The 18667-nt window shown below is 40.7% G+C and overlaps 1 protein-coding gene across 1 annotated transcript in view; it reads left to right on the forward strand.

Annotated features, from left to right (window-relative positions):
• CCDC7 (coiled-coil domain containing 7) overlaps positions 1-18667 on the forward strand; it is a 250176-nt gene that overhangs the window by 37632 nt on the left and 193877 nt on the right. The window contains exons 6-10 of the mRNA XM_058179731.1: positions 280-300; positions 393-425; positions 2298-2458; positions 6213-6277; positions 13840-13914. Coding sequence (XP_058035714.1) covers positions 280-300; positions 393-425; positions 2298-2458; positions 6213-6277; positions 13840-13914 — 355 coding nt within the window. The remainder of the gene's footprint in view (positions 1-279; positions 301-392; positions 426-2297; positions 2459-6212; positions 6278-13839; positions 13915-18667) is intronic.

The following is an 18667-nucleotide window of genomic DNA, read 5'->3' on the forward strand; positions in this document are numbered from 1 at the left end:
GTGCTACAGAGCTGTCATCAGTTTATTTTTGCTAGCAGTAGGCTCTAAAATGAGCAGCCTTCTGTTTCAATAGAGTGGTAAGCAGATGGTAAATCCCCTCCTCCATTGCAAAAATACAAAGATGAACAAAAAAATCTAGTAAGAGAAAACTTTTCCTGCTCAAGCTGACATAAGGAGGTATGATTTGGAAGCCTAAACATTTCTCACTTCATTATTTTGTATTTAAATTGTTATATAATAAAATTGATAGTGATTTATAATATATATTTTATTTCTTAGATATTAGAGTCGTTGCTTAAGGTAAGAAACTTTTGATATGTATCTTTATGTTTTATTTTGTAAAAATGTAATCTGTTAATATTAATTTTATTTTATTTTATGTTTTTCTCAAGTGGTTTGAAAAGGAGGTCCATGAGATGGAAGAGGTAAATATAGAATTTTGATTGTTAACACAAACTATTTAGAAATGTGTGGTAATCATGTGAATTGTTTCTCTGTATATTCTGCTGTTTCTTCTTTATGTTTAATTTTAGAATATAAATAAAAGGACACAATATAAGGCTTAGCCTTTCTTTCTTGAGCAGGTTCAACAGACATTCGGGATTAATCTTAATATAATTAAAAGTGTTTCTATAATAATAGCTAATACCAATATATGAAAAGTTCTCAAAACAAAAAAGATCTTTGAATTATTTTCATTGAAATCTTTTGCAATTATTTTTCTTCGATACTGGCCAATTTCAGTTTTTTTCTTTCATCTCTTCTTTCAAATCCATCATCCTTGTCCCTTGATTCATAGCCCTCAAAACAATTTCTTAGTATTTGGCTACAATTCACTGAAACTCCCAAGGACAACACTAATTTCAAGCATACTTTCCACCCACCCTGGACCATCAATTGGCCAAATTCCACTCTTTCTAACTCACTTATTACTAGGGCTACTCTAGCTGGTACATCAGCTCTTCTTTCCACTGTTATACATAAACCACATATTCCTAGAGATTTAATAATGTTCTTTGCCATCATATACTTATGTGCCTCTTCATTACTCCAGTGTCCCGTTCTCACTAATAACCCCATTAAAAAATCTTTTTACTTTTCCCAGCTATCACTTCTTGTTTTTCCTGTCTCCCATTGAGGGCAAGAATACAACACTTGTGTCTAGTTGCAATTGTAATGACCAAATAGACATGAACAAATTTAGATAGAAATTTTTCTCCAAGACTTTTCTACACCTACAGCATGGAAAATACACAACATTATGCTGGAGCATCCAAAGTTGCTCTGTGCTGCATCAGGTCATCACCAAAGGATTCTGAAACTGATAATCTTCTTGCATGTAGTTTGATTTATCACAATTGTAGTGATAGTACCTTTTCCAACTGCAGTGGGATGCTCTGGTGGTCTCCGTTATCCCACCTCTCCGACTGCCTATTACAATAGAAAACAATCACATTCCATAAAAATAACCACTTGTTTTTTATCTTGTTTTTTTATTATATTTAGCTTGGCATATCCTGGCTCTTAATTGAAGCCATTCCAAAATAACATTTTCCCACTTCATGTCAGTCTCCTTCTCATTATTAGTAAAGTATGTTTTCTAGTTCATTTTAAGAAATTGATCTGTTTATGCTTGGTGGGTTGGTAGGTAGTTTATTAAAAATGCATTAATTTTCCTTTCAGGTAAATGCAATATTTTAATTATTATTAAACATAATTAAAAGTATGAAAGTTTGCTTTCATGTTATAAGTAGTCCTTGACTTATGACCATAGTTGAGCTCAATATTTCTGTAGCTAAGTGAGAAATTTGCTCCATTTTATGACCTTTTTTGCCACGTTAAGTAAATCACTACAGTTGTTAAGTTAGTAACATGGTTGTTAAATGAATCTGGCTTCTCTATTGACTTTGCTTGGCTTGTCAGAAGGTTGAAAAATGTGATCACATGGTCCTGGGACACTGCAACTGTTATAAATACGAGTTAGTTGCCCCGTGTCTGAATTTTCATAACTTGATCATGGAGATGTTGCAATCATCATAAGTATGAAAACCAGTCATAAATCACATTTTTTAGTGCTGTTGTAATTTCTAACAGTCACTAAACAAACAGTTGTACATCAAGGACTACATTTATATGTTTTACAGTAGCTTAATATTGTATAGTCAGTTCTATTATAATGATGTACAAAGTACATTATTTGAAACAGTGAATGTGGTGCTTCTTTCGAGCTAATTGAGAAAATCTCTATTAATATACAACAGATTATGTTAATACTTCGTTATCTAACTATATTTCAGTTAGGTGAGGAAGAAATTATCCCAGACTGGCAAGTTCCTCTAGCAGATAAAAGCATAACAAATAATATCAATCAGTTACTGAATCGCATTCAAAGACTTGAAGAACTAAAAGGCCGTGTTCAAGAACTACCCAAACTTATTCAGATTTCTATACCTAAACAGTAAGAATACCATGTTATGTTTAAAAAATTATGATATCAATAATATAAAATATATTTACTATAAAGATCGAGTTATAAAGATTATTAAAAATAAATATTATATAGAAACTACAATATTTTGTTTACTAGGCACTGTCACAATGTATTTCCTTCATAATTTAATTGTATAATTATTATATTACATTTTCTCTAATAAATAAATGCCTAATATAAATTGTTTTGTTCGTTGTTTCTCTGACTTCTACAAATAATAAGGAAATTAAAGGGAAGCACTGTTCTCTGCAAGAATGAAAAGACCAGTGATGCATAGTTTGAAGCAGGGGTGAGATGCTCCCGGTTTGGACTGGATCAGCCAATCTGATAGCGACAGGGTGGGTGGTTCGGAGAATCGGTAGCAAAAATCCCTGGCCTCCCGCCCATGCCCACCCGGTTGCCTGCTTGCCCACTTGCTGCATCTTTCCGGGTCGCTCGCTTTTCCCATCCGAATGGTAGGAATAAGTTGTAAAAAAAATGCTTTTAAAAGGTAAAAAAAAGACTGACAATCAAGTGGCTCAGCTGTGATCGTCAGAGCCTTTTTTTTTACCTTTTAAAAGCATTTTTTTTACTCCCTATTTGGGCAAATAGGTAGTAAAAAAATGCATTTTGAAAAAGGCTACAACGACCACAGCTGTAGCGCGGGATCGTCGGAACCTTTTTTTTACTTTTTTAAAGTATTTTTTTACTACCTATTCGCCTGAAAAGGTAGTAAAAATTGCTTTAAATTTTTTTTTAAAAAAAGGCTCCGACGATTGTGCACCACAGCTGATCACCCCCCATGCACTGTTCTACTTACCTTCCTTCCCATGCCTTCTTTTGGCATGCATGCGTGCACACCTCGCATTTGGTGTGTGGTGTGAACTGTGCATGCACATTGCGCAGCACACGTTTGGCACGCAGAGCGCATGCGCAGCCACTGAACCGGTAGTAAACCAGTTCAGATTTCACCACTGGTTTGAAGGGTTTTTTTACTAGATGTTGCTGAGGACATATGTAGAAAGCAACAATAGTAATACATTCTCTATATGTCCTGTTCAAGTGCACACAAACACACAGAAGTTGTAATTGCTTTATTAAGGCATTGCAAGACCCTAATGTTATTCCCCATGTGCCATCAAAAGAAAGGTAAAGTCACAATGAATCTGAGTTTTCAAAATCAAGGAACAAAGTGAAAGGCAAATGCAAAGTCCAAGGGCAAGGCACAAGTTTGCAGGTTCACACACAAAGTCCAAAGTTCAGGCACAGTCCAAATAACTAAAGCCAAGGACCAAGTTCAGAATCCAAGCCAAATCCAAGGTCCAATCACAAGGTCAGCAAACAAGGCATAGATCCGAAATAATGAAAGCAGGAATCAAAATGTTGGAGTACAAGCACTGCAGGAAACAGGTGGTTGTTTCCTACATCGGTTTGCTCCACGCACCAGTTAAGTAGCCACCAGCCAGTGCACCTCATTAGGAAGGGTGTGGCCGTCTCTTTGCAAGTAGCCTTGCCAACCACTGCTATGTCTCCCTCCTTTTGGCCCTGTATGGCCTGAGATCTGTGAAGGAGGCAGTTCCTCATTCCAACGAACTGACTGCAGCTGCGCCCCTTCTCCACCTTGTGCTTCTTACTGGTTATCTGAGCTTCCTGGCTACAGCTGCATGTCTTCTCTCTCATTTTCAGCCAGGTTCATCCAGTTGCTCTTCTGACAGCATTTCTGAAGTTCCTGGCCTCCTCTTGCCCATCCACTCCTGGTACACAGCCCCTGCATCTTCCTGCTTGTGTTGTCCCACTCATTCACATACACATAGTTTAGTGGGTTTACCAAGCAGATTAATGCTAATTCACAGAGCAATGGCCAATGAGTCCGCAAGGCACTTGAAAGTTTCCCAGTCAAAATAAACCCATCAGGCAAAATTAAATCCACAATAAAAGAAGGCTCATGAGGCAAGAAAGGTGAGTTCACAAGGCATGATCCGAGTAAAGGCATAGTGTCAAATCTAAAGCAAGGCAGGAATCACAATGACCAGAAAACACATCTAGGAAATGAACACATTCCCAGCATCACCTCCATCTGTCCGCTGTGCTAAATAGTCAGCTTTTGGTACAGCCCATCAAGAAGGGTGAGGCTTTCTCCTTGCAAGTAATCTGGCTGATCTTCACTGCTCCTGCCTTTTTTCTGCACTACATATTCTTACATCAGGTGCAGAAGGCTATTCCTTTTCCTCATCCCTGACTGGCTATAGCTGCATGTTTTCTCCATCTGATGCCTCAGGGCTATCTTGCTGTAGCTGTGCTTCAGCCAAATCACTCTCAAGCGGTTACTTAGAGCCATTGACCAATTCCCCTCCTGATGTGCCAGGAATTGGTTCATCCTTCCCCAACCTGACATCTGAAGAAGTATCTGGGAAAGCATCTGGGAGAGGCATCACACTGATGCTGCACTGTGCCCCACTCTGAAGTCCTGAGAGCCAGTTTTCCCTGCTCTGAGGAAGCATAGCACAGCACAGCACATAGGGCATAGTATGTATACTGTAATACAAATAGCAAATAATTCAAAAGTGATTTATAAAGTAACCCATATTCCAAAATTGAAAATAATTTGTGTAGCAACAGTGTTATGATGATCTGGCCCTTTAGCTCTCCCTATTTAGCCCATGGCGGCAGCAATGTTAGCAATAGGGTAGTGGAGGCGGTGATGGGATAGTGTCAATGGGGAGGGAGAAGGGCGTTGGTAGCTCTCCACAACAGTCCCAGTTTCTCATGGCCCTTTGGAAAAATTTTCCACCCATGCTATAAACCAATTATATAAGTTTTCACTATGACAGTATGGGGGCAACAGCTTGTACTAATGCTTTAAGTCAGGGGTGTCAAACTTGCAGGCTGGATGCGTCATGTGCTGGCCATGCCCACCCCCGTTTTAACGAAGGGGGAAAAGTCATGATAAATCACATGATGACAACATGACACTGTGTTTGACATCTCTGCTCTAAGTAAAAAAGGTGGTCAACTTTTTAGTGCCAGGCCATGCAGGCATATAAAGCATGAGTATTAGCACTGCCTTTATTGAAGTTTACAGTAACAGAATATTTGGAATTTAGAAGAGGTACGGGTAGTTCTTTATGGCTTTTCTAAACAATAGCAGTGTGAGGGCTGTTTGGATCTCAAAGTAAAATTCATTCTAGAGTGCAGGCCCCTCTACAGAGAAGAACTATTCACTAATCTCTCAGTTATCCAGTAAACTTCCAATGCTGAAATGAGTGTTTCAGATTTTATTTCTAGTATTCCAGCTCTCTAATTTTCATATTGACTCTCAGTTTTCATATTAACCCTGCTTTCAGTATTCTGAGTATTATTATTTGTGACATAATTATTTTTGAAAACAACACTAGAAGATAATGATTTTTTTATGAAGTAATGTCAAAAATAACAGGAATTACCATATTTGGTGTTTGTTCTTATTTGAAATTTATTCTTAAAGCACTGAAAATGAATAATGTCTTTTACATAATATATACAAATTATCATTAACCCATTATATTATATCACTTATGTAATTACTTAAGTAATTAATATTACTTATTATAATACTTACTTAAGGTATTATATTAACAAAATAGGATTTTGTACTTTTAACATAAATAAGCTGTGACATGTAAAATTTATGTTTAGAACTTTGCTAAATGGACACTGAATATAAATCTAGTTTTAATACTACCAATACTATACATTTTGACAGGGAAAAGAAAAAAGCAGTAAGCCCAACACCTCCCACTCCAAAAGATCCAAAAAATATAATTGAAGGTAAGAATTCAGATTTATCATAATATATATAATATAATATAATTCATATCATATCATATCATATCATATCATATCATATCATATCATATCATATCATATCATATCATAACAACAGAGTTGGAAGGGACCTTGGAGGCCTTCTAGTCCAACCCCCTGCCCAGGCAGGAAACCCTACACCATCTCAGTCAGATGGTTATCCAACATTTTCTTAAAAATTCCAGTGTTGGAACATTCACAACTTCTGCAGCAAGTCGTTCCACTTATTAATTGTTCTAACTGTCAGGAAATTCTCCTTAGTTCTAAGTTGCTTCTTTCCTTGATCAGTTTCCACCCATTGCTTCTTGTTCTACCCTCAGGTGCTTTGGAGAACAGCCCGACTCCCTCTTCTTTGTGGCAACCCCTGAGATATTGGAACACTGCTATCATGTCTCCCCTAATCCTTCTTTTTATTAAACTAGACATACCGAGTTCCTGCAACCGTTCTTCATATATTTTAGCCTCCAGTCCCCTAATCATCCTTGTTGCTCTTCTGTTGTGTCTTGCCCGCTCTCACAGCAGCCGGGGCCTTCTTATCTGCTCCCGAACACGGAGGAATGTATGCCTCCCGGCCCCAGTCCTGGCTCCATGCCCAGACAAGCTGAAGAGGAGGGGGCACCTCCCGGTCCCAGCCCTGGCTCCATGCCCAAGCAGGCTGCAGAGGAGGAAGCATCCCCCGGCCCCAGCCCTGGCTCCATGCCCAGGCAAACGGAGCAGCTAGAACCCTCCCCCTCCTCCACAGCATGTGAGCCTGAGGAAAGTTTATTTCCAACAGCTGCTGATTGGAGTGACCCTCGCATCAGAAGACTGGATAGGTGGAGGCAACAGAAGGAAGGGAGGGGCAGGCCTTAATGAGTGCTGAGTCATGGAGCCACACCCCTATATAAAGGATCTGCTTTCTGGCCTATATAAAGGATCTGCTTTCTGGCAGTCTCTGAGTCAGGCAAAGTCGAACTTATCTTGCTGAAGTCACTTTCTGGTCTCCTGCCTGCTCTGAGGACTTTGCTAGGACTTTGGGCAGAGCTGCAGAGGCAAGCCTGATTCGGATTTCCCTGACCCGGCCGTCAGCGGAGGAGTGGGACACGACATCTTCTCTGCACTCTTTCTAGAGTCTCAGCATCTTTTTTACATCGCGGCGACCAAAACTGAATGCAGTATTCCAAGTGTGGCCTTACCAAGGCATTATAAAGTGGCACTAACACTTCACGTGATCTTGATTCTATCCCTCTGTTTATGCAGCCCAGAACTGTGTTGGCTTTTTTAGCAGCTGCTGCACACTGCTGGCTCATATCTAAATGGTTATCCACTAGGACTCCAAGATCCCTCTCACAGGTACTACTATTGAGCAAGGTACCTCATATACGGAACCTGTGCATTTTGGTGGTTTTTTTGCTTAAATGTAGAACCTTACTTTTTTCACTGTTGAATTTCATTTTGTTAGATAGCGCCCAATGTTCAAGTCTGTCAAGATCTTTCTGTAACTTGAGCCTATCTTCTGGAGTGTTGGCTATTCCTGCCAGCTTGGTGTCATCTGAAAATTTCATGAGTTCCCCATCTATCCCCTCATCCAAGTCATTGATGAAGATGTTGAAGAGTACTGGGCCTAAAACAGAGCCTTGGGGTACTCCACTGCATACTTCCCTCCATGTGGATGTAGTTCCGTTGAAGACTGCACGTTGAGTGCGGTTGGTCAGCCAGTTACGAATCCATCTGGTGGTGGTGCTGTCTAACCCACATTTTTCTACTTTATCTAGTAGTAGGTTATGGTCTACTTTATCAAATGCTTTACTGAAGTCCAAGTAAATTATATCGACAGCATTCCTCTGGTCTACTAATTTTGTCACTTTGTCAAAAAATGCAATAAAATTAGTCTGGCATGATCTGTTTTTGACAAACCCATGTTGGCTTTTGGTTATTACTTTGTTTGCTTCTAGGTGTTTGGTGATTCGTTGCTTGATTATCTTTTCCAGAATCTTCCCTGGTATTGAGGTCAGGCTGATAGGTCTGTAGTTTACTGGATCTGATTTTTTTTCCTTTTTTGAAGATGGGGACTACATCAGCTCTTTTCCAGTCCTCTGGCAGCTCCCCTGTGCTCCAGGATCTTTGAAAGATATAGTTCAGTGGTTCTGAGATCACGTCTGCCAGTTCCTTCAGAACCTTGTAACCCATCCGGTCCTGGTGATTTGAACTCATCTAGGGTAGACAGGTGTTCACTTACCACTTTCTTCCCTATTTTAACTTGTGTTTTTAATCTGTTTTTTGTGGTGCTGTTTTTTCCTTTTGTGTAAAGACAGATGCAAAAAATGAGTTAAGTAGATCTGCTTTCTCCCTGTTGCTTGTCATCTTCTTGCCACTTTCTCCCAGCAATGGGCCAATTGTTTCCTTGACTTTTTTCTTGTTTTTAACATGTTGGAAGAAGCTTTTTTTGTTATTTTTTACTTTTGTCGCTAGCCTTTGTTCGTTGTGAGCCTTAGCTTTCTTCACTTCATCTTTACAGGCTCGGGCTATTTGCTGATATTCTGCCTTAGTTATTTGCCCCTCTTTCCACTTTTTATATTTGTCCTTTTTGTCTTTCAATTTGTCAGATAGTTCTTTATGCATCCATGCTGGTTTCTTTTGAGAGCTGTTATTTTTTTTCTTCATTGGTATTGGGCTTTTATAATCTCACTTTTCAAAATTTCCCAAGCTTCTTGAGTTGTTTTCCCCCTGAGGATTCTCATCCATTGAATCCTTCTGAAGCTCTCTCTAAGTTTATTGAAATTAGCTCTCTTAAAGTCCAAGACTCTAGTTTGACTTTGTTCTACTACTTGTATTTGCTTAATGTCGAATTCCAATATTGCGTGGTCACTTGCCCCCAAGGTTTCTGTAGCTTCAACACAGTCTATCATTTCATCTCTGTTAGTGAGAATTAAGTCCAGTATGGCTGATCCCCTTGTTGCCTTTTCTACTTTTTGGGAAACAAAGTTGTCTGCTAGGTTTGTTAGGAACCTGTTGGATCTTCCACTTGGTGCAGAGTTTGTTTCCCAATTGATGTCAGGGTAGTTAAAATCCCCCATTACTACTGTGATGTGCTTCCTACATATCTTATTTAGCTGACTAGCAAAAAGTTCATCTACTTCCTCTGTTTGGTTGGGTAGCCTATAGTATAGACCTATGGCAATATCGTTTTTCACCCCTTTTATGTTGACCCAAATACATTCAAGATGATTTTCATCATTGTTGTGCTCTATTTCTGTAGAGATATTGTTATTTCTTATATATAGTGCAACTCTACCTCCTCCTTTATTTGGTCTATTTCTTTTAAATAATTTATATCTCTCTAGCTGTATGTTCCATTTGTCAGTTTCATCCCACCAAGTTTCTGTAATGGTAACAATATCATATCTGCCCTCATTTACTTGAATTTCTAATTCACCCTGTTTATTCCTCATACTCTGTGCATTGTGTATAGACATTTGAGTCCATTTGGATTGACCTTGTGTTTACTGTCTACATAACCTGTGTTGTGCCTGACTGCCCCTACTTTCTTGCAACCTGTTGGTTTAGTGCACATGGTATGGCACTCACTGTTAAATGCTTGGTTTTGCTTGATAGCAGGGCTGATAGTCTTACCCACACAGACATCTATGTTACATGCACTGATAACCCTTTTAGTTTTCGATTGCTGGGGACAGAAATTTTCTGTATCAATTAATTCTCTGTCCCCACTGTTCAGTTTAAATGTTTATCCAGAAAATCTGTGAATTTATTGCTAAGTAACTCAGTCCCTTTCTTTGATGGATGCAATCCATCTCTTTTGTACAGTTTTTCATTGGACCAGTTGCAGACATCGTGACTAATAAAACCAAAGCCTTCCCTTTTACACCACTCCTTTAGCCACACATTAAACTCCACTACACGCTTACCTTTTTGTTTCTTATGTACTGGTAAAACCTCTGAAAAGATAAGCCTACAACCTATGCTATTAAGTTCATACCCCAAGCTCTGGAAATCATTCTGCACAGAAAGTACATCCTTTTGGGACAGATCATTTGTGCCAAGATGTATAATAACATCAACATCAGAATCCTTACTGGCATTCTTGGCTATCTTAAGAATACGCCTCTTGTCTCTGCTGGCAGTAGCACCAGGTAGACACCTGACCTTTTCAAAACCTCCATATCCTTTCCTAAATTTACATCCCTTACAATTGAATCACCAATCAGAAGGTGGCTTCTCTTTTTGGATACTGTGCTCTTCTTGTGTGACTGATCTGTAATACTTGATACACATTTTTCCAAAGTAAGTTCTTCATCTCGGACCATAATCTCTTGATTGTTTGAGTTATCAGTATCACAACTACCTTGATCTAATGTAATAATATAATAATAATATAATATAACAACAGAGTTGGAAGGGACCTTGGAGGCCTTCTAGTCCAACCCCCTGCCCAGGCAGGAAACCCTACACCATCTCAGTCAGATGGTTATCCAACATTTTCTTAAAAATTTCCAGTGTTGGAGCATTCACAACTTCTGCAGGCAAGTCGTTCCACTTATTAATTGTTCTAACTGTCAGGAAATTTCTCCTTAGTTCTAAGTTACTTCTCTCCTTGATCAGTTTCCACCCATTGCTTCTTGTTCTACCCTCAGGTGCTTTAGAGAACGGCCCGACTCCCTCTTCTTTGTGGCAACCCCTGAGATATTGGAACACTGCTATCATGTCTCCCCTAGTCCTTCTTTTTATTAAACTAGACATACCGAGTTCCTGCAACCGTTCTTCATATGTTTTAGCCTCCAGTCCCCTAATCATCTTTGTTGCTCTTTAGTCTTCTAAAGACTAAAGACATCTGTCACTTTAGTGTTCCTATTAAGGTCAGCAAGGGCACTATATCTGTTATACTGGGACACTGTAAAAGCTTTGTGTTTATGGTTCACAGTTCTCACCCTGCCAGATCCCACGGTTGTCCATACTGCCCTTTTCCTGTAGGATCTTTATGGTAGAGGGGGCTGATAGCACAGCAGCTGGAATGGCTGAATTGGGCACCTAATTTCTGCTTGGAGAGCATAGATTAGAGATTCTAGATAGGTAATTTGCTAATTTGCTAATCATGGATCTTAAGGCCTCAAAAACAATTTTTAAAAATGATTTTGGCTAATGTGGACAAAAGTGAAAATACTGGATAGTAAAGTTGGATAGGTCAAAATCAGAAATCACTGACTAGAGTTTTTATTCTGATGCATTTGAATCTTATATAAATAATCCTCAAGTACTACAGTTCAGTTAATGATTGTTCAAAGTTACAACAGGCCCCCCACCCAAAGCTATATATGATCTTGTTTCAAAGTTATGAATTGTACAGGACTGTCCCAGTCATTTGCCTTTGCGACCAATCACCGGGATGTTTCAGCACATACACCTATCTATTCCCCCCTCCCCAAATCCTGTCATGCCAGGTCTCCAAAGGCATTGAGCTTGCTTGCCCCCTTGATTCCACACAATCCTTCTCCATCCTTCACAATGCTCACTTACCTTATGAAGATCTGTAGAACTCAGGAGGCGGAGGAAGGAAGGTGTCCAGGCCTGTCTTGAGAATTCCAGAGGGGTCTTTTTTCTTTTCTCTTTTTAAAAAACATGTTTATTATTTTATCATCAAAGATCAATTACAAAACAAAGAAAAGGAAAAAAACTAACGATCATCCAACACTAATAACAAAAAAGAAAAAGTATACAAACCTCCCGCCCAAGTATTGAATACACCTAATTTTAAACATTAGAAAAAATCCACTCTGGCTGAAGGCGGATACATTAAAAAATCTAATATACATTCCCTTCCCCTTACATAATGGGTATACAGATAGTTATAAACTTTCTCATCTGTATTTAACAAAAATGCTATATTACATAAACAAATATCCCTTTTTTCATCCTCAGGACATGTTTTGAAACCTTTGCTGCTGTAATTCTGGGCAAAGGAGCACTTTTCCCTCCCTCTACATCACTTCTTTACCTCTTAACTCTGCATTGTTTGTTCTCTGTGTGGTCAGAGTCAGCTCAGATTTCAAAATGCATACTTCCTGCTTTGCCATGTTATTTCACAAAACACAGACTTTCCCTCATCATGCTGTGGCTGGATGGAAAAAGCCTTTTAGCTTACTTTTTGACACCTGAACTGCCTCTACGGATATAGAGAACAAACGAGGGGTGAAATGCCTGAACCAGTAGTAAAAAATGCTACTGATTCACCGAACTGGTAGTAAAAAAAGTTTAAAAAAAAGTTCCAAAGATCAGCTGAGTGATGCATGTTTGTCGGAACTTTTTTTTTAAAGTAAAAAAATTCTTTAAAAGTAAAAAAAAGACATTCCAACGATCATGGAAGTAAAAAAGTTACCTTTTTACTACTGGTTACTACCAGAACCGGTAGTAAAAAATGCTTTAAATGCTTTAAAAAAAAAAAAAAAAAGAGATTCTGATGATCGCATGCCACAGCTGTGATCGTCAGAAACTTTTTTTTACCCCTTTAAAGCATTTTTTACCAGAGAACCAGTAAAAAAATGTTTTAAAAAGTTTTTAAAAAGGTTCCCAAGCTTGCATGCCACAGCTGATTTCCCCCCCTGCTGTTCTATTTACCTTCCTAAGCCTCCTTTTGGTGCATACTTTGCGTGCGTGTGCACAGCGTATGTTTGGTGCGCATTGTGCATATGTGCACAGTGCGAGCTTGGTGCGCAGCGTGCATGCGCAACTAGAAAACCAGTGACAAATCAGTTCAGATTTCACCACTGGAGCAAACTATACAGAGTTAAGATAGAAAGAGGTAATGCAGAGGTAGTAATATCTACATGTAAATGAATAAAATAGGTGAGGGTGGGCACCTTTATGGTGTTCCAGAAAATACAAATACTTTTAGTATCTTCCAGAGAATTGAACTTTCATATTATAAAAAGTCATATATAAATGATTTTTGAAGTTAGAACACTACCTAAAGCTAGTTTCCTCTGCTGGTATCAAATAAAGAAACTGAACACCTTTAACTGAACACCTTCAATGTCACCTTCAATGTCACTGCAGTAACAGAGAAAGATAGAATTTGTGCCTTCTTCATATGTCAGAACATTATGTAAACAACTACCCATCCAGAGTATTCTGTATTGCAAAAGTTTAGAAATGATAACCATATTATTGGTTTATTTGTTCCTTTTCCTAGAAGTTTCTAGAATAAAACAAAAAGTTACCAGTACTAAGAAATATTTCAGTGGAATTCCCAGTACTAAGAATTATTTCAATAGAGACCTGGATTTTCTGGTATTTCTAACATGAATTGTTGGAATAACAGAATTCGCTTTATAAGGTATCTTTTATCAAGAGCATCTGAGAATCATTCGCTCAGTTATTAGATTCCTGACAACATATAAAATTTAATATAATCAAATTTTCTTGGAAGTTTTAATCAGTTATAGGAAAAAAAGTACTTTTTATATTTTTAATGAATTAATTAAATATATTTGACAAATAATTTAACTAAATAGTTATAAAAAACTTTGTTTTAGAACTTGCTACAAGACATTTAACTGAAGATGTGATGAATATGGTACAGGTTTTCCAAGAAGAATCAGGACAACCACGTAAGTGCTTCAAAATATAAAATGTTGTTAAAACATGAAAAGCATATAAGATATTTTAGGACAACTGTCTCATATCAATTTCTTCTAAATTGTTAGACTACAAGTTTAGCTGACATGATTTTTAAGTATCATAAATCTTTGTTTTACAAAATTTGGAAAATGCCAAATTAAGAAAATATATGTTAGATCATGCAATCTACAGTAGTTAATTTTGATGTCTAGAAATTTAACTTGGATTTAAATTAAGCTATGGAATTAAAAAAACCTAAAATTGGTTTTTTTGAAAATTTAACATTAATAATACACTAATGTAAAATATACCAGAATATAGTTGTAATGTATTTGAATTTTAGGAGGGAAATTTGGGCGGGAAAATGCACGCTGCTGATTGGCTGATGCCTCAGCCAAAATACTATTTAAAGAGGGGTTTTTGCCTGTTGGCTTTTGCTGGGATCACAATAAACCAAAGAGCTGTTGTCACTTGTATTGTCTCCTGCTTCTTCATTGCCCGAACCTAACATTGGCGACGAGGGTGGGATATTGAAGGCAGTGAGACTAGGAAAAGAGCTGAAGGAGCAACGTAATTTCAAACCCAGCCAGTATCAAGGGCGGATACATAGCGATGTCTAGCTATACGCCGCCAGCGCCATTCGACCCAGCCAAGGAGAAATGGGGGTCGTACATGGCTCATTTCGAGTGTTTCCTCGAAGCTAACGAACTGCAAGGAGTATCGGATAATCGGAAGCGTGCTTACTTCCTGAGCCACTGTGGGCCAGAAGTCTTCGATACCGCCGAATCGCTGTTGGAACCAACGCCGGTACAGTCGGTGCCATGGCAAATGCTACAGATGACGCTACGAGCACACTATGCGCCGGTACCATCGAAGTTTGTACAACGGTTCGAGTTGAGGCAAAGAGTTCAGCGAGAGGGCGAATCGATAAGCGTGTACATGGCCGCATTAAGGAAAGCTGCAAACCACTGTGAGTATAGAGACTTGGAGGACTCTTTATTAGAACAACTCATTTGTGGGGTCAGAGACATCCGACTACAGAGGCGGCTGCTGTCGAAAAGCAACCTAACCCTGGCGATAGCCCAGGATGAGGCCAGGGCACACGAGATGTCCACCAAAGCGGCGGAAACCTTACAAAAGCTGAACACGCCAAATGCTGCGGCGAAAGCAACGCTAGTCCACAGCGAAGAAATCCAGGCCGAATCGGACGGTGAAGAAGAGGAAGAGGTTTTCCACACCGGGAGGCCGGAGAGAGGCGACCGGGATGAGTGCGTGAGTTGCGGAGGCCAACACCAACGACAGAATTGCAGGTTCAAAGACGCAATTTGTCGGCGGTGTGAAAAGAAAGGACACATAGCTCAGGTCTGCCGAGCCTCTCAATCTTCCCGCCCAAAATTCAAACCAGCCAATCAACAGGGCGCCGGATTAGCGAAGCGGCCAGGGATTGGTCAGTTCGAAAAAGGCGCGAAGTTGAATCAGACCACTGTGAGAGTGGGCCACGCATCGACACGGCTAGAAAAGAAAATATTCACCAAGACATACATCGAAGGAGTGCAGTGTAAAATGGAGGTGGATACTGGCTCATCAATCACGATTATGTCTTGGGACACAATCGCAAGGGACCTGCCAGACGTCGCGAAACGCCAGCTGCAACCCCAAAAGCTGAGAGTGCAAGACTACCAGGGGAACCGAATCCCTGTTCGAGGAGTCACGTCCGTCAGAGTGAAATATGGACAATTCAAGAAAACCCTGCCGATCACCATCGTAGATGGAAACCTGCCCAGTTTGCTAGGTCTGGACTGGTTCAGAGCCTTGGGCATGGAAGTAAACGGGGTTCACAGAAGCGGAGTCAACCTGAAGGACGAATTGTTGAGAGAATTTGAGGACGTTTTCCAAGACTGCCTGGGCAAGTACGTGGGGACCCCCATTTCATTCAATTTGGACCCCCAGATGGCTCCCATTAGATTAAAAGCTAGGAGGGTCCCGTTCGCCCTCAAACCCAAGATTGACAGGGAACTAGACAAATTAGTAAGCCAGGGAATACTAGTCCCTGTCGACCATGCAAAATGGGAGACACCAATAGTGACCCTAGTCAAACTGGACAGATCAGTCCATATTTGCGCTGACTATAAGGCAACACTTAACAAAGCATTGCAAAAGAGTGCTTACCCCGTTCCCGTAGTGCAACATTTGTTGCACTCGTTAGGACAGGGACAGGTTTTTGCCAAACTCGATCTGGCTCAAGCCTACTAACAATTACCAGTTGACAACGAAACGGCCGAAGCGCAGATGATTGTCACACATCGGGGCGCTTTTAAATGCACTCGACTTCAGTTCGGAGTTAGTGTAGCCCCCGGGTTATTCCAAAACCTAATGGAATGACTCCTACAAGGTCTACCGGGAATAGTTCCATATTTCGACGATGTACTGGTATCAGCAGAAAACTTGGAAGAATTAGGGGTTAAATTGCGGAAGGTTTTGGGCATTTTCAGGTCTGCAGGGCTTAAGATTAAACTCAACAAATGCCAGATAGGAGTTGAATCTGTAGAATTCTTGGGTTACCGGATAGATAAGGAAGGCATCCACCCATCTGAGAGCAAAGTGCGAGCCATTAGAAAGGCTCCAACCCCAAAAAACAAAACAGAATTAGAAGCATTTTTTGGGGTTGTAAACTTCTATGCGGTATTTTTAAAAAATAAGGCAACGGTAGCCGAACCGCTACATAAACTGCTAGCGAAAAAATCTGTTTGGACTTGGGGCAGGGTTGAGGCTAAGGCATTTGAAGGCGTTAAGAATCTCTTGTCCAGCGATAGCCTTCTAATTCAGTACAATGGGACGTTGCCACTAGTACTAGTTTGTGATGCATCACCCTACGGGGTAGGGGCTGTCCTCAGCCACAGGTTACCGAATGGTTCAGAAGCTCCTATCGCATATTTTTCCTGCACGATGTCTGCAGCGGAAAGGAACTATAGCCAACTAGACCGGGAAGCCCTGGCTATAGTTTCTGGGGTTAAAAAATTCCACGAGTACCTGTTTGGGCGGCAATTTGAAATAGTCACAGACGACAGACCTTTATTGGGACTCTTGGCGGGGGACCGTCCAACACCAGTTGCATAATCACCCAGGCTGACCCATTGGACTATTCTTCTGGCAGCATATTTGTACAAACTGTCTCACCGACCGGGCAAGGATTTGGGACATGCAGACGCTTTAAGTAGATGCCCGTTGCCAGAGACTATTGAAGACCCAACCCCAGAGACACCCGTCTTGTTAATTGACTCTTTGGACTCTGGCCCAGTCACATCTACGGAAGTGACTAGGGCATCTTACAAAGACATTGTCGTAAGAACTGTGATCGGTTGGGTGCAGAGGGGATGGCCCATTGCACCGGGGGATCGTTTCAAAGAATTTACAAAAAAGCGTTCGGAACTGTCGGTACAAGGGGTTGTCTGTTATGGGGGGATAGAGTGGTTATTCCGGAGAAATTACGAGGGCATGTGTTGGAACTATTGAAAAGCCTAGCGAGAAGTTACGTGTGGTGGCCACAAATGGATAAAGACATTAGCGACCGGGTAGGGAAATGCCAAGCATGTCAAGAATCAAGGCCACTACCCCTAACAGCCCCCATAAGGGATTGGGAGAAACCCCAGGGTCCTTGGTCCAGGATCCATATAGATTTTGCCGGGCCGTTCCATGGGCAGACCTTCTTAATTGTGGTAGATGCCTACTCGAAGTGGTTAGAAATTTTACTCATGAAAACCACAACAGCGGAAGCTGTAATCACAGTATTGAGACATCTATTTGTTACACACGGGTTGCCTGACACTCTAGTGTCCGATAATAGCCCACAATTCACGGCCACCCAGTTTGAGGGGTACTTGGCAGAAGAGGGCATCCGACATTTCCTCTCGGCGCCTTTCCACCCGGCGACAAACGGACTTGCAGAACGTTTCGTACGCAGTGCCAAGGAGCGCTATCTAGAATTAGCCCAGGAGATTGGCAATCCAAAATTGATACCTTCCTGGCAGTCCAACAAAGAACTCCATGTGTGACCACCGGCCGCAGCACATTGGAGTTATTAATGGGTAGAAGACTCTGGTGCCCCCTAGATCGGTTAAACCCAACATACTCCCCTGATGGGTACCAAAGCACAAAGGGAAGAACCAGAACAATGACAACAGGTGACCCGGTATGGGCACATAACTATAGTGAGGGCCCAGCGTGGCTAAAGGGAACAACTGTAGGAGTGACGGGCCCAAAGTCATACATAGTGGACATGGGGGACGGCCGAGTGTGGAGACGCCACATAGATCAATTACGAAAAAGAATACAAAACAATCCAGAAACCAAACAGCCAGACCCTGACTACCCAATATTTGAACCAACAGCTAACTCAACCCCGAGGCGATCGGAGGACTTAGCTGAGTCTGAAGAAGTCCAGCGACGCCAACCGGCTCCTCCAGAGGACAGCAGGGACGACTCTGCCAATAATCCAGGGCTGGATGGCCCAGAGGAGGAGCTGGGAGGAACAAACAGTCCCTCCGACCAGCTCGACTCACTCCCAGGGAATGAATTGCGCAGGTCAGAAAGAGTTAGGAGACGCCCTGTCTACCTGCGTGACTACGTGAAAAAATAACATGCAAATGTTATGCAAAAAACTATGTAAATATGGTACAATGTGTTCTGGGAGGGGAGGAGCGTAATGTATATGAATTTTAGGAGGGAAATTTGGGCGGGAAAATG

Source organism: Ahaetulla prasina, chromosome 4, assembly GCF_028640845.1.
Source record: "Ahaetulla prasina isolate Xishuangbanna chromosome 4, ASM2864084v1, whole genome shotgun sequence".
NCBI classification, from domain to species: Eukaryota; Metazoa; Chordata; class Lepidosauria; order Squamata; family Colubridae; genus Ahaetulla; species Ahaetulla prasina.